This window comes from Salvelinus namaycush, chromosome 2, assembly GCF_016432855.1.
Source record: "Salvelinus namaycush isolate Seneca chromosome 2, SaNama_1.0, whole genome shotgun sequence".
In the NCBI taxonomy this organism is placed as follows: Eukaryota; Metazoa; Chordata; class Actinopteri; order Salmoniformes; family Salmonidae; genus Salvelinus; species Salvelinus namaycush.
The window spans coordinates 38,345,089-38,359,050 of record NC_052308.1 but is presented as its reverse complement, the minus strand read 5'-3'; the positions used below and the strand labels follow the sequence as shown (position 1 = coordinate 38,359,050).

Sequence of the window (13,962 nt, the reverse complement as noted above, 5' to 3'; positions counted from 1 at the left end):
TGCACAATTGGTGGCTGACTAAATACTTTTTTGCCCCACTGTAAGTAGCACTTTCAAGTATTTTTACTGAAGTACTTTACACCACTGACAACGCGTCATAGGGTCTAACGTCATCTCACGCCAAACTGCGCATGTGCATGAAATCAAATCTTGAGGCACTCCTTGCATATAAAGTTGTTTTTGACGAAAATTAAATTGTGTGTCTTTGTCACTTATACGAGGTTATAGTAATAACATGTTCAACTACTTAAGACATTGGCTCGAATCTAGGTTGCGACTTTAGATTTCGATGTTGCACCTCTGGGTTTAGAAACTCTGCAGTATCGTTCTGGAATATGTAAGTCACGTCTACGCGTCCACATTAGTTGAATATGTTGACGTCGACTGATGCGAAGTGTTGTCAGGTCGGAGCTCTAGAAAGAGGCCAGAGTTCCCGACTTACAATTCCGAGTTGAATGACCGTTCAAAACGTATTTTCCCAGTCAGAGTTCGTTTTTTCTCCCCGAGATCCCAGTTGTCTTGAACTCACTGAAGACAGATTTCCCAGTTCCGAGTTTCCAGTTATTTTGAGTGTGGCAGAAGTCATGCTGGATTGACATGGCCAATGTTGAATGTTTATCAATTTAAGCTTGGAAAAGAGACCCTTAAACCCAGACTTGGGACCACACAACCACTCCACTGAATAGCAGGCTAGTGATTGCTTTGCAATGCTTGCAGTTAGCCACTGATTCCTTCCAAACCACTCATTGTTGAATTGCCAGCTCATCTTATTTGTAATTTTGCTATACGTAGTGTGCAGAGCAGTGTAGGATAACTGTGTTTGTTCTGGCAGGTACTCTAAGATGGACATGAACAACCAGGAGGCCTATGAGCTGGCTGCGAAGGTGAAACTCCGTCCCGACTGGAAGTCTCCCTCTATTATGATAGGCCTGCGTTTATTACACTTCCAACCACCCCACTTTACCTTGGGTAAGTATTTCACCTGTACTGTACAATAACCTCCTGGATAGACACTTGCTCACACACATGGCTACAGAGACACAGGGCAACACTCATACATGCAATAGGACTTGGCACATGTCTCTTTTTAACAGACACCTTAATGTTGCATTCGATATGTATTAGATATTCTGTAATAGTTTGCTAATTCCATTTTTTCACATTACATTAATCAGAGGTGCAGTGTTTGAATGAAACCCAGCAATACCTGTGCAGAATCTTGCATGAGGTGGGCTTGGAGCTCTGCAGCACGGCAGTATGTAAAGGAGTGCGCCGCACGCGAGACGGGCCCTTCACCGTACAGCACGCTTTGACCCGCCGACACTGGACTGCCCCTGGTGTCATACAGGCCATCCAACAGTCCAGGAAGGCTAGAAAATCCAAGAGCACACAGCCAGGGGAGGATACAGGAACAGCCAGGCGAAGACAGGAAATTTAGGAAGAAGCAGCAGTCACTGGTGAATCCCACCGGTTACACTTGGTATTGACCTCAAAAGCATTTGGCTCTTGATGTCCTTGGGATTAGATATCCTTGAAAGAAAGCTACACGAGCTGCAAAATAGATTGGTTTTAGTCAATCAATGCAGATGTGGAAAGACTGAGCTATTTTTCATGTGCAATGTCTCTGCTTTTTTTTCTGACAATGTAAAATGTGTGACCTCTTTATGTTTGTGTATCAATGTGTTTATTCATCTTATAAATTAAATAATATTCCAACTGTGATGATATATGAAATCAAAATACACTTTACCAACCAAGAAATACCAGAATGATCTACACTACTTCCAAGTCAACACTAGATGGCAGCACAAGACAAATTTGATTAGCCACATTTCAGAAATCATGTTTTAGCAATCTGTGTAATTTTGCAACCAAACTCCGGGTTATAAAACATTTATGCAAAGGATTAACACACAAAAACAATACATTCATTATAGTAATGCATTCTCAAATGGAACCCTTCCTTAGCAAGAGATTCCGTGCGCATATTTTAGTTGCTGCACATGACCGCCGTCAGTAAGGCCCATGCTATCCGGGATCTCCCTGTGTGCACAAATTTGTTAACATCCCTGTTGGTGAGCATTTCTCCTTTGCCAAGATAATCACCTGACAGGTGTGGCATATCAAGAAGTTGATCAAACAGTATGATCATTACACAGGTGCACCTTGTGCTGGGGGAATATATAAGGCCACTTTAAAATGTGCAGTTTTGTCACACAACACAATGCCACAGATGTCTCAAGTTTTGAGGGAGTGTGTAATTGGCACGCTGACTGCAGGAATGTCCACCAGAGTTATTGCCAGAGAATTGAATGTTCATTTCTCTACCATAAACTGCCTCCAATGTCATTTTAGAGAATTTGGCAGTACGTCCAACTGGCCTCACAATCGCAGACCACGTGTAACCACGCCAGCCCAGGACCTCCACATCCGGCTTCTTTACCTGTGGGATCGTCTGAGGCGGGGTGGGGCGTGCTGAGGAGTACAGTTGAAGTCGGAAGTTTTCCTACACCTTAGCCAAATACATTTAAACTCCGTTTTTCACAATTCCTGACATTTAATCCTCGTAAAAATTCCCTGTCTTAGGTCAGTTAGGATCACCACTTTATTTTAAGAATGTGAAATGTCCGAATAATAGTAGAGGGAATGATTTATTTCAGCTTTTATTTCTTTCATCACATTCCCAGTGGGTCAGAAGTCTACATACACTCAATTAGTATTTGATAGCATTGCCTTTAAATTGTTTGAATTGGGTCAAACGTTTTGGGTTGCCTTCCACAAGCTTCCCACAATAAGTTGGGTGAATTTTGCCCCATTCCTCCTGACAGAGCTGGTGTAACTGAGTCAGGTTAGTAGGCCTCCTTGCTCACACACGCTTTTTCAGTTCTGCCCACGCATTTTCTATAGGACTGAGGTCAGGGCTTTGTGATGGCCACTCCAATACCTTGACTTTGTTGTCCTTAAGCCATTTTGCCACAACTTTGGAAGTATGCTTGGGGTCATTGTCCATTTGGAAGACCCATTTGCGACCAAGCTGTAACTTGCTGCTTCAATATATCCACATAATTTTCCTCCCACATGATGCCATCTATTTTGTGAAGCGCACCAGTCCCTCCTGCAGCAAAGCTCCCCCACAACATGATGCTGCTACCCCCGTGCTTCACAGTTGGGATGGTGTTCTTCGGCTTGCAAGCCTCCCCCTTTTTCCTCCAAATATAACGATGGTCATTATGGCCAAACAGTTCTATTTTTGTTTCATCAGACCAGAGGACATTTCTCCAAAAAGTATGATCTTGTCACGCCCTGACCATAGAGAGCTTTTATTCTCTATGTTGGTTAGGTCGGGGTGTGATTAAGGGTGGGTTATCTAGGTGAATTATATTTCTATGTTGGCCTAGTATGGTTCCCAATCAGAGGCAGCTGTTTATCGTTGTCTCTGATTGGGGATTATATTTAGGTAGCCATTTCCCCATTGTGCTTTGTGGGATCTTGTCTAGGTATAGTTGCCTGCGAGCACTACTCTGAGCTTCACGTTTCGTTTATTCGTTTTATTGTTTTTGTTCTTTAAGTTTCTCTTCCAAATAAAAGGATGGAAACATACCACGCTGCATCTTGGTCCAGTTATTATGACGAATGTGACAGATCTTTGTCCCCATGTGCAGTTGCAAACTGTAGTGGCTTCTTCCTTGCTGAGCTGGCCTTTCAGGTTACATCGATATAGGACTCGTTTTACTGTGGATATAGATACTTTTGTACCTGTTTCCTCCAGCATCTTCACAAGGTTCTTTGCTGTTGTTCTGAGATTGATTTGCACTTTTCGCACCAAAGTACGTTCATCTCTAGGAGACAAAACGCGTCTCCTTCCTGAGCGGTATGACGGCTGCGTGGTCCCATGGTGTTTATACTTGCGTACTATTGTTTGTACAGATGAACGTGGTACCTTCAGGCATTTGGAAATTGCTCCCAAGGATGAACCAGACTTGTGGAGGTCTACAATTTTTTTCTGAGGTCTTGGCTGATTTATTTTCATTTTCCCATGATGTCAAGCAAAGAGGCACTGAGTTTGAGGGTAGGCCTTGAAATACATCCACAGGTACACCTCCAATTGACTCAAATGATGTCAATTAGCCTATCAGAAGCTTCTAAAGCCATGACATCATCTTCTGGAATTTTCCAAGCTGTTTAAATTCCCAGTCAACTTAAGGAATGTGAACTTCTGACCCACTGGAATTGTGATACAGTGAAATAATCTGTCTGTAAACAATTGTTGGAAAAATTACTTGTGTCATGCACAAAGTAGATGTCCTAACCAACTTGCCAAAACTATAGTTTGTTAACAAGACATTTGTGGAGTGGTTGAAAAACGAGTTTTAATGACTCCAACCTAAGTGTATGTAAACTTCCGACTTCAACTGTATTTCTGTCTGTAACGAAAAACAAATTCTGATTGGGTGGGCCTGACTGTCAAGTGGGTGGGCCTATGCCCCCCCATGGCTACACCCCAGCCCAGTCATGTGAAATCCATAGACTAGGGCCTAATGATTGTATTTCAATTGACTGATTTCCTTGTATGAACTATAATCTTTGAAATTGTTGCATGTTACGTTTATATTTTAGTTCAATATATTATAACTTAACACGCATGTGTAATAAACCCGCTTCCCCTATGCGTGACTATTTACTGTTATCATTGACAGCTAACTTCTTAATCAGTAGTTTATGTCTGTGTGGGTCATTCAGAGTGAAGAACTGGGAATGAAAACACTTGATTTTCACAGCACATTACAAATCAAATGCATTTTAATTTGTCACATGTGCCGAATACAACAGGTGTAGACCTTACAGTGAAATGCTTACTTACAAGGCCTTAACCAACAATGCAGTTTAGAGAAAAATAATTGTTAAAGTATTTACTAAAATAAACTGAAGTAAAAAAGAAAAAAGAAAAAAATGAAAAATAACATAATTAAAGAGCAACAAAATATCAGTAGCGAGGCTATATACAGGGTGTACAGTTACAGAGTCAATGTGCGGGGGCACAGGTTAGACGAGGTAATTGAGGTAATATGTACATGTAGGTAGAGGGTGGACATTTGATTAGCAGAGCATTTTTGTGCTTAATTTGGCATCGTTTATCGATGGGGGTGGTCCAGGACACCTTTTCCCCGTGTTGAGTACCCCTACTGGACACACTGGCACCCAACCTGTATCACAGCTTCTGCAGCCCCTGATAACTGGGAGGTGAAAGGATTATAATAACTGTACTTTCATTCAGAAATAGTTTATCAGCTTTTGCATAATTCATGTAACATCTCCAAAAACATTCTGTGACATCATTTGCGCAAAATGATCAAGTATACCTATATGCATTAGACATGTTCTATTCTAAACCATTCTCAATATCTTACTATTGAACACCTGTTTGGCATGGTTTTGTCCTCAGGCATTTCCAGACTCAGGGAAGACCCTGGAGAGTATCTCCTCCCTGGGTCTGAAGCAGGGTTTGGTGTCCAAATTCGACAATCGTCTGGAGGGGATTCTACGAGGCTGTGGCCTGCTGTTTCACTTCAGCTTCCTGTTCACCTCAGAGGAGGCCGGGATAGCCAAACCTGACCCAGCCATCTTCCACCAGGCACTAGAGAAAAGTGGTGTGCCAGTCGCCAGCGTAGCTCACATTGGGGACCACTATGTCTATGACTACCTGACCTCTCAGTCGCTAGGCCTCCATGGGTACTTGCTGGGCAGACAGGACAGGGATAAATACCCTGATGCACCCCACAGCATCGATTAAAGACCCCGTAGGAGCTACCTACACGTACCTGCAAATGTTATTTATTACCCAAGTAAACTCAGGCCGGGATTCAAACAAACCGCACCAACATCATCCTGCACTTGACTTTTAAAGGTAATTTTGTTTCAATCCCAGTTCGTTTTCAGAGTTGATTTACTAGTTTTTATTTAGTTTCAGTTTGATAAAAACGTTTCTATTTCATTTTTTTATTGTTTAGTTTCAGGTTTAGTGTTAGGCACAGAAAGTAACCTATGCGTGGGAGGCTAGAAGCCATTTGTGTGTTGTAGGCATATAGTTTGTTTGTTTGGGATGTCACTTCCTGCCACTGGGGAAGTTGTAATACATACGGTGATGGGCCAGGACATAGGTTTGGTTAGATTTAAATTATAAATCAATCCTATTGTGACTTGGATTTTAAAGAATCAGCACCTAGACTGGTGCAAGAAATAGGGTGGAAGGAAACTCTTGCCCATGTTTACACCAATCCAATGTTTTTTTAACTTCAGTAGTAGACGTAAGAAGAATCAAGTACCTTTACCTTTATCTGACAGAAAGAAAGGAAAAAACTACAAATGAAGTCATGGCACATCTGACATGTTATGCTTATGTATCACTGACTAACCCCTTCAAATAGGTTTAATAAAAACAGCTGCAACAACAAAAACATATATCAGTTCCCAGCCAGCCAGCTTGTGTGTGTGTGTGTGTGTGTTCTGGTTTATCTTAAAGAAGACAGCGTTAAAGAAAGGTGGTCTTTCGGTTTCTCAAGCCTGATGAAAGTGGTCCACAGACGGAGAATATTCTCTCTAAGAACACTTGGGATGCAGGGGCAGAAACCAGATCTAGTGCCACACAGCACAGCTTTGGATCAAATCAAATGGTTAATGGCTTGTAAGTAAGCGTTTCACGGTAACGTCTACACTTGTTGTATTTGGCGCATGTGACAAATAAAGTTTGATTTGATTTGATCAACAGCCATCCTTGCCTGCCAGAACTGGAGGTGACTCTGTAAACATGCCACCCATGACCTATTCCAGGTATTTCCTCACCTCACACGGAGCACTTAATGGTCTCTGCCAGGTTGACCCTCCGGCTGGACAGTGACCTCAGACACAATCTTCAATGTGAGGAAGCTACATTTCTGAAGCACTGTGGTCGAGATGCTTGCTGCATTCATCATCCTGGCATCTTCCTGTGGTCCTGCTGCTCCACGTCTGTACTCTCTGATTTGCTGAAGTACAAAAGACTCTGCTTCCCTCATCAGTGGCTCCATCTCTGTTGAGCGAGGTACCAGAGACACACTTGGGTCCCTCATGCAAGCTGCATGTGAGAAGTGCTCACACAGTGACTTCAGGAGTACCTGTGTCAACTGTTTTGTCTAGTGTGCCTCAAGGTTGAGAAGGCACGGCACCACATCAGACAGCGACTGTCAGTTTGAAGGTGGTCAGTGTCAATTGTGAATGGCTCCAGCAACTTCACATGCTGCTCTAGCTTGGCCCAGCCACGCTCTGTGCTCGCCCTCAGATTTCTTCCCTATTAGCTAGTGATAGCTAGTGATAGTGATCCACAAACTAGGCCTCTTTGAAACATCGCCATCTACTGGCAGCATTAGAAAAAAAATCTTAAATCCCCCGAAGTTTAGGAGAAAAAACTCAAACTAAGCATAATCTATGCTGGTTTTTATTTTATATGAGTTCGTTTTGCAGCAAAAGGTAATAGTTTCAGTATAGTTTTAGTTTTCCAAATGTTTTTATTTTTTATTTTTATTTCAGTTTACTAAATTGATTTTAAAATTGTAGTTTTAATTTTTGTTTCAGTTTTTGTTTTCTATAATAACCTTGCTTACTATCGATGTTAGTGAAACCAGCCCAAAAACTATTAACATATGACCACTTTTAGATGTGGCTCTAAACTCCAGCATTTTGGATTTGAGATTAAATGTTTTACATGAGGTGGCAGTAGGGTACAGTGGGGTAAGTTGAGCCAAAGGGGTAAATTGAGCCATCCTTGTTTCTAGGAAACCACACAAAATGTTTATAATTTGACCAAAAAATCATAATTTCTTGGAGTCTGTGAAGGAAGAAACCACATGGAAAGTGTGGTAAGCAAGTTAGGTCCAAAAATGGATTTTCACCAAGTCATATAAATGTATTGCATTAGAGGTTTCATGATGCTTGAATCTAAACCAAAGTAGATACTTTTAATATTGTTCTATACATCAATTGGGGTCTCTATAAGCTTCAATATAAGGTCCTAAACCTAGCATGAAAGTGCATCATTGTAGCTTTATGGGCTAAATATAGTCAAAATGTTCGCCTTGGGGTAAGTTGAGCAAATGTAAGTGTTTTCTTCCCAGGTGTAATGCAAGGCATTATCGCTGTGATATGAGGTAAGAACAGGGCCTGGCCTATGTTAACACTTACAATGTGTTTGTTATGTGTTAAGCCTGTGCTAAAAGATGGTTAATATGATTAAAATGCAAAAAAAGCTGTTGTGATTGTGTTGAATTGTGTTTGGGAAAGAAAGATAGACATGGTTTTTAAAAGGTGGTCATATTTTATTCAGTACAGAAATTTGTAGGAGGTTTAGCTTACCATCAACTTAACCTGGAGTAAGCATACCCATAACATGATGCAGCCACCAGTATGGTTGAAAATATGAAGAGTGGTACTCAGTAATGTGTACTATTGGATTTGCCCCAAACATAAACCTTTGTATTCACTATTATTGCACACAGAGTGAGTCCATTCAACGTATGTGACTTGTTAAGCAAAGTTTTACTCCTGAACTTATTTAGGTTTGCCATAACAAATTGGTTGAATACTTAATGACTCAAGACATTTCAGCTTTTCATTTTTAATTAATTTGTAGAACATTAGAAAAACATAATTTCACTTTAACATTATGGGTTATTGTGTGTTGGCCAGGCTGTAACGCAACAAAATGTGGAAAAAGTCAACAGGTGTGAATAATTTCTGAAGGCACTAAATGTCTAGGGCTCCCAAGTGGCACAGCGGTCTAAGGCACTGCATCTCAGTGCACGAGGCATCACTACAGTCCTCAGTTCGAATCCAGGTTGTATCACATCTGGCCATGATTGGGTGTTCCATAGGGCTGCACACAATTGGCCCAGTGTCGCCGGGGTAGGCCTTCATTGTAAATAAGAATTTGTTCTTGCCTGGTTAAATAAAAAAAGTTAAACAACAATGATTGCGAAGTTAAACAAACCATACACCTTGTTAATAGAAGTCCTTGTGAATACAGGGGTATGGTTTATTTAACTTTGCAATTATTGTTTTTTGGTGAATGATGACTGGAGTAATTTTCTTTCTAAGTGATGCAAGTAAGATGCTGATAATGCCATGATTTAAGAAAAACAATGCATCATGAATAAAGTTACAGAGGTTACAACAAAACATGCTAACCTCTCACCAATACCAGTAACTGTCACGACTTCCGCCGAAGTCGGCTCCTCTCCTTGTTCGGGCAGCATTCGGCGATCGACGTCACCGGCTTTCTAGCCATCACCGCTCCATTTTTCATATATCCATTTGTCTTGTCTTGTTTTCATGCACACCTGGTTTTCATTTCCCCAATCAATCTACTTGTATTTAACCCTCTGTTTCCCATCATGTTTTGTGTGTAATTGTCTTCATGTCAAGAGATGTTTGTTTAGCGCCTTACTTTATTGTTCCGTTTTTTGAGCGTGTTTGTTTTGTTGTGCTCACGGTTCGGAACTATAATAAAGTGTGCTTTATTTAATATTACTCTGCTCTCCTGCACCTGACTTCGCCTTCATACACATCTTGACAGTAACAGGGGAGAGTGGGGGGGGGGGGGGGGGTTTGTTATGATATTTTTCCCTCTTTCTCACTTATCATTCACAATTAATTCATGATTATGCATAATAAATGGTATCTTCCACATGAATTTAGACGTGTTCAAAAACATTCTATTCTTACTTACAATAAAAGTGACTCCAAAAGGCCACACTACGTTGTTCACCATTCACTCCCTATTGGGCAAAACATAATCTGAAACACAACCAAAACAAGCTGTGAATGCATCCAAAATGTTTGTAAAGGCACAAGCTTTATGTAGTCAATGTGTGCTAGGAACATGGGACCAAATACTAAACGTTTTACTACTTCAATACGCTATAAGGGAATTTGTCCAAATACTTAAGTATTTTACATTTGAAGAAGTCATGACTTCTAAACTGTAAAACAGTTTTTTTTATCAAATAAAAGATGACATTCTGCAGTGTCGCCTCAAATGAAACATTTGATCTTAAACCCAAAATGCTGGAGTATAGAGACCAATTAAAATGTTTAGCTTCACTGTCCAAATACACTGCTCAAAAAAATAAAGGGAAAACTAAAATAACACATCCTAGATCTGAATGAATGAACTATTCTTATGAAATACTTTTTTCTTTACATAGTTGAATGTGCTGACAACAAAATCACACAAAAATTATCAATGGAAATCAAATTTATCAACCCATGGAGGTCTGGATTTGGAGTCACACTCAAAATTAAAGTGGAAAACCACACTACAGGCTGATCCAACTTTGATGTAATGTCCTTAAAACAAGTCAAAATGAGGCTCAGTAGTGTGTGTGGCCTCCACGTGCCTGTATGACCTCCCTACAACGCTTGGGCATGCTCCTGATGAGGTGGCGGATGGTCTCCTGAGGGATCTCCTCCCAGACCTGGACTAAAGCATCCGCCAACTCCTGGACAGTCTGTGGTGCAACGTGGCGTTGGTGGATGGAGCGAGACATGATGTCCCAGATGTGCTCAATTGGATTCAGGTCTGGTGAACGGGCGGGCCAGTCCATAGCATCAATGCCTTCCTCTTGCAGGAACTGCTGACACACTCCAGCCACATGAGGTCTAGCATTGTCTTGCATTAGGAGGAACCCAGGGCCAACCGCACCAGCATATGGTCTCACAAGGGGTCTGAGGATCTCATCTCGGTACCTAATGGCAGTCAGGCTACCTCTGGCGAGCCCATGGAGGGCTGTGCGGCCCCCCAAAGAAATGCCACCCCACACCATGACTGACCCACCGCCAAACCGGTCATGCTGGAGGATGTTGCAGGCAGCAGAACGTTCTCCACGGCGTCTCTAGACTGTCACGTCTGTCACATGTGCTCAGTGTGAACCTGCTTTCATCTGTGAAGAGCACAGGGCGCCAGTGGCGAATTTGCCAATCTTGGTGTTCTCTGGCAAATGCCAAACGTCCTGCACGGTGTTGGGCTGTAAGCACAACCCCCACCTGTGGACGTCGGGCCCTCATACCACCCTCATGGAGTCTATTTCTGACCATTTGAGCAGACACATGCACATTTGTGGCCTGCTGGAGGTCATTTTGCAGGGCTCTGGCAGTGCTCCTCCTGCTCCTTCTTGCACAAAGGCGGAGGTAGCGGTCCTGCTGCTGGGTTGTTGCCCTCCTACGGCCACCTCCACGTCTCCTGATGTACTGGCCTGTCTCCTGGTAGCGCCTCCATGCTCTGGACACTACGCTGACAGACACAGCAAACCTTCTTGCCACAGCTCGCATTGATGTGCCATCCTGGATGAGCTGCACTACCTGAGCCACTTGTGTGGGTTGTAGACTCCGTCTCATGCTACCACTAGAGTGAAAGCACCGCCAGCATTCAAAAGTGACCAAAACATCAGCCAGGAAGCATAGGAACTGAGAAGTGGTCTGTGGTCACCACCTGCAGAACCACTCCTTTATTGGGGGTGTCTTGCTAATTGCCTATAATTTCCACCTGTTGTCTATTCCATTTGCACAACAGCATGTGAAATTTATTGTCAATCAGTGTTGCTTCCTAAGTGGACACTTTGATTTCACAGAAGTGTGATTGACTTGGAGTTACATTGTGTTGTTTAAGTGTTCCCTTTATTTTTTTGAGCAGTGTACATTCTGAATAATATATCTAACATTTTCCGAATACACTTTCTGTCAAGTTGTGACAGCCTCTAATAAATGGATTATGTTCAATAAATACAAATGTCTGTTCTGCAGCCAGTCCTGCTTTCATCTACCACTGACAATATTTCATCAGTCGATCTCCTTTGTTAGTGCTCTGCAGCTCAAATTGGCACACTTCAGCTCATATCACATGCATCATCAATCATATAACCCAACTGCATTATGGAAAATAACAACAGTCACCATTACTTTTGTGTTTACAATAAGAAAGACATCTCATATCATGCTTACAGGCCTGGCTACAGCCCATGTGTCACACATGGGATGGATCAGAACTTACAAAACAGGCAGACCCCCTAAACCCTCTAATTCAATGCCATGGACATGCTCCTTATCATTCCAATGCAGACTTGAAATCCAACCACAAAATGTGTGCCTGCAGGGTGTGTTAATTGGCATGTAAGTGTGCCAAACTGCCTGACGAGAGGAGGGAGGAGTTTGACGTTATGACATTGTAAGAGGGAGTGGATCATTACACAGCCCACTGGAGCACATGCATTATAATGAATCTGCTGTGAACTACAGTACCATCGTTGGTCAACGCTTACTGGGAAAGTAGTTAGTCTGTGGACTGGAATCCCTTCTCCCAGATTAGATTGCGTGAGATTCTTCCCTATACACTGAGCTTACAAAACACTAAGAACGCTTTCCTAATATTGAGTTGCACCCCCCTTTTTGCCCTCAGAACAGGCTCAATTCGTTGGGGCATGGACTCTAAATGGACACCGATGCTTCCCACAGTTGTGTCAAGTTAGCTGGATGTCCTTTGGGTGGTGGACTTTAACCAGTCTCCTCCCCTTCACTGATTGAAGTGGATTTAACAAGTGACATCAATAAGGGATCATAGCTTTCACCTGGATTGACCTGGTCAGTCTGTGTCATGGAAAGAGCAGGTGTCATTAATGTTTTGTACACTCAGCGTGTACTGCGTCAATGGAAGAGCTAAGCCGTTACTGCGAGAACAGTACATCCTTTTTTTTTTTTTTTTTACAAAGAATATCCCATTAAACACCATCTATGTTTATGTTGAGGGCAGATGTCATTGGGTGTTTTATTTAATGATGATTATGTGTTTGAGCACAATCAACCAAGACGTCCGAGGGGGAGAGAGAGAGAGCATGGGCCCAGGAGGCTGGAAAGCCAGGTGGAGAAGTAGGAGCTTGATCACTTAACCCTAATACCCAAATACTCTTACTTCTAGCGTAGCCATCTGCTCCGAGGCAGATAATGGGAATGTTGGGTTAGGATCAGAAAGGAGAGGACAGGGGAGCAAGCCAAAAAATGAGAGAGGAGGGGGTCCAAAGTATGACAATTGAAAGCAGACTGTCCCGAGGGGTATACTACAATGCAAGCTAGTTCTACTCAGGGTTTTCTAATGCTAGCCAGCTTATAGTTAGCTTCACATTCCAGCTTAGGCTTTATCTATATTACAACAGTGAATATTGCTGGTCCGCCTGCCGTTAACTCTAGCAGGCTTGTAACTGCACATGCATGTCACACGCCAAACTCTTCATTGAGACAATGCTGAAACATCAATCAATGGTCGAGTCAATGCCACATTTCCATTTGTGCCAAAATCAAAATGAAAGAAAAGTTGTCATGCAAATTCCGCAGGCTATGGTGTGAAATAGGCTTGTAGAAGGGCCGTCTTTATTTTATCCGTTTATTGCAGTCTTTGGTGTGCTATTGTAGGGCGGCCCAGTCCCCGAAGTGACTCATCAACGCTATATGCTAAATCATTTGTCTTCTCAGGAATTCAGCATTCTCTACTATGCAGAGATGTTGGGATTTAGAGAGGGGCCGACCGTCTCGAGTCTACTTGCAGCATAAGGTAGATTAGGAGCTTTCTCCTAAAATGTAGGATGTTGATTATGTGACGATGATTTGTTACTTATTTCTTCCCTTGCAACTCAATCATTTCTACATCCATTTGTGATGGTGATGTAGGTTACTTTTGAGAATGTGCTTTTTTTATGCATCCAGACTGCTAGACAAAAGGAAATGGCGCCTGTTACTCACATAATATTTGCGTAGTGCATATGGCTAAGTCCATCTGTATGTATAGATGTGCGTGTGCTATGAGTCAAGTCATTGCCTTGTTTCTAAAAATGGCCGTAGAACCTTCACCACTGGTATGCTAATGTTGGGTGCTGCATACTGAGATGC

General features: G+C 42.2%; 1 protein-coding gene and 1 pseudogene across 1 annotated transcript; both read left to right on the top strand.

Moving 5' to 3' along the window:
- On the top strand, window positions 1-2,107 carry LOC120025868 (mitochondrial mRNA pseudouridine synthase Trub2-like). The gene is made up of 3 exons (XM_038970579.1): window positions 1-40; window positions 833-969; window positions 1,176-2,107. Exons 2-3 carry the CDS (start codon window positions 843-845, stop codon window positions 1,436-1,438), a joined length of 390 nt encoding a protein of 129 aa, XP_038826507.1. The 5' UTR covers window positions 1-40; window positions 833-842; the 3' UTR covers window positions 1,439-2,107.
- LOC120021564 lies at window positions 2,004-5,791 on the top strand (annotated as a pseudogene).
- Window positions 5,792-13,962: the final 8,171 nt, after the last annotated feature.

What these genes read in the sequence shown, in the direction of transcription:
- LOC120025868 (XM_038970579.1), top strand. Translation starts at nt 843, where the DNA reads ATGGACATGAACAACCAGGAGGCCTATGAGCTGGCTGCGAAGGTGAAA. An exon ending in ACCACCCCACTTTACCTTGG is followed by an intron (nt 970 to 1,175) that starts GTAAGTATTTCA and finishes TACATTAATCAG; the next exon opens with AGGTGCAGTGTTTGAATGAA.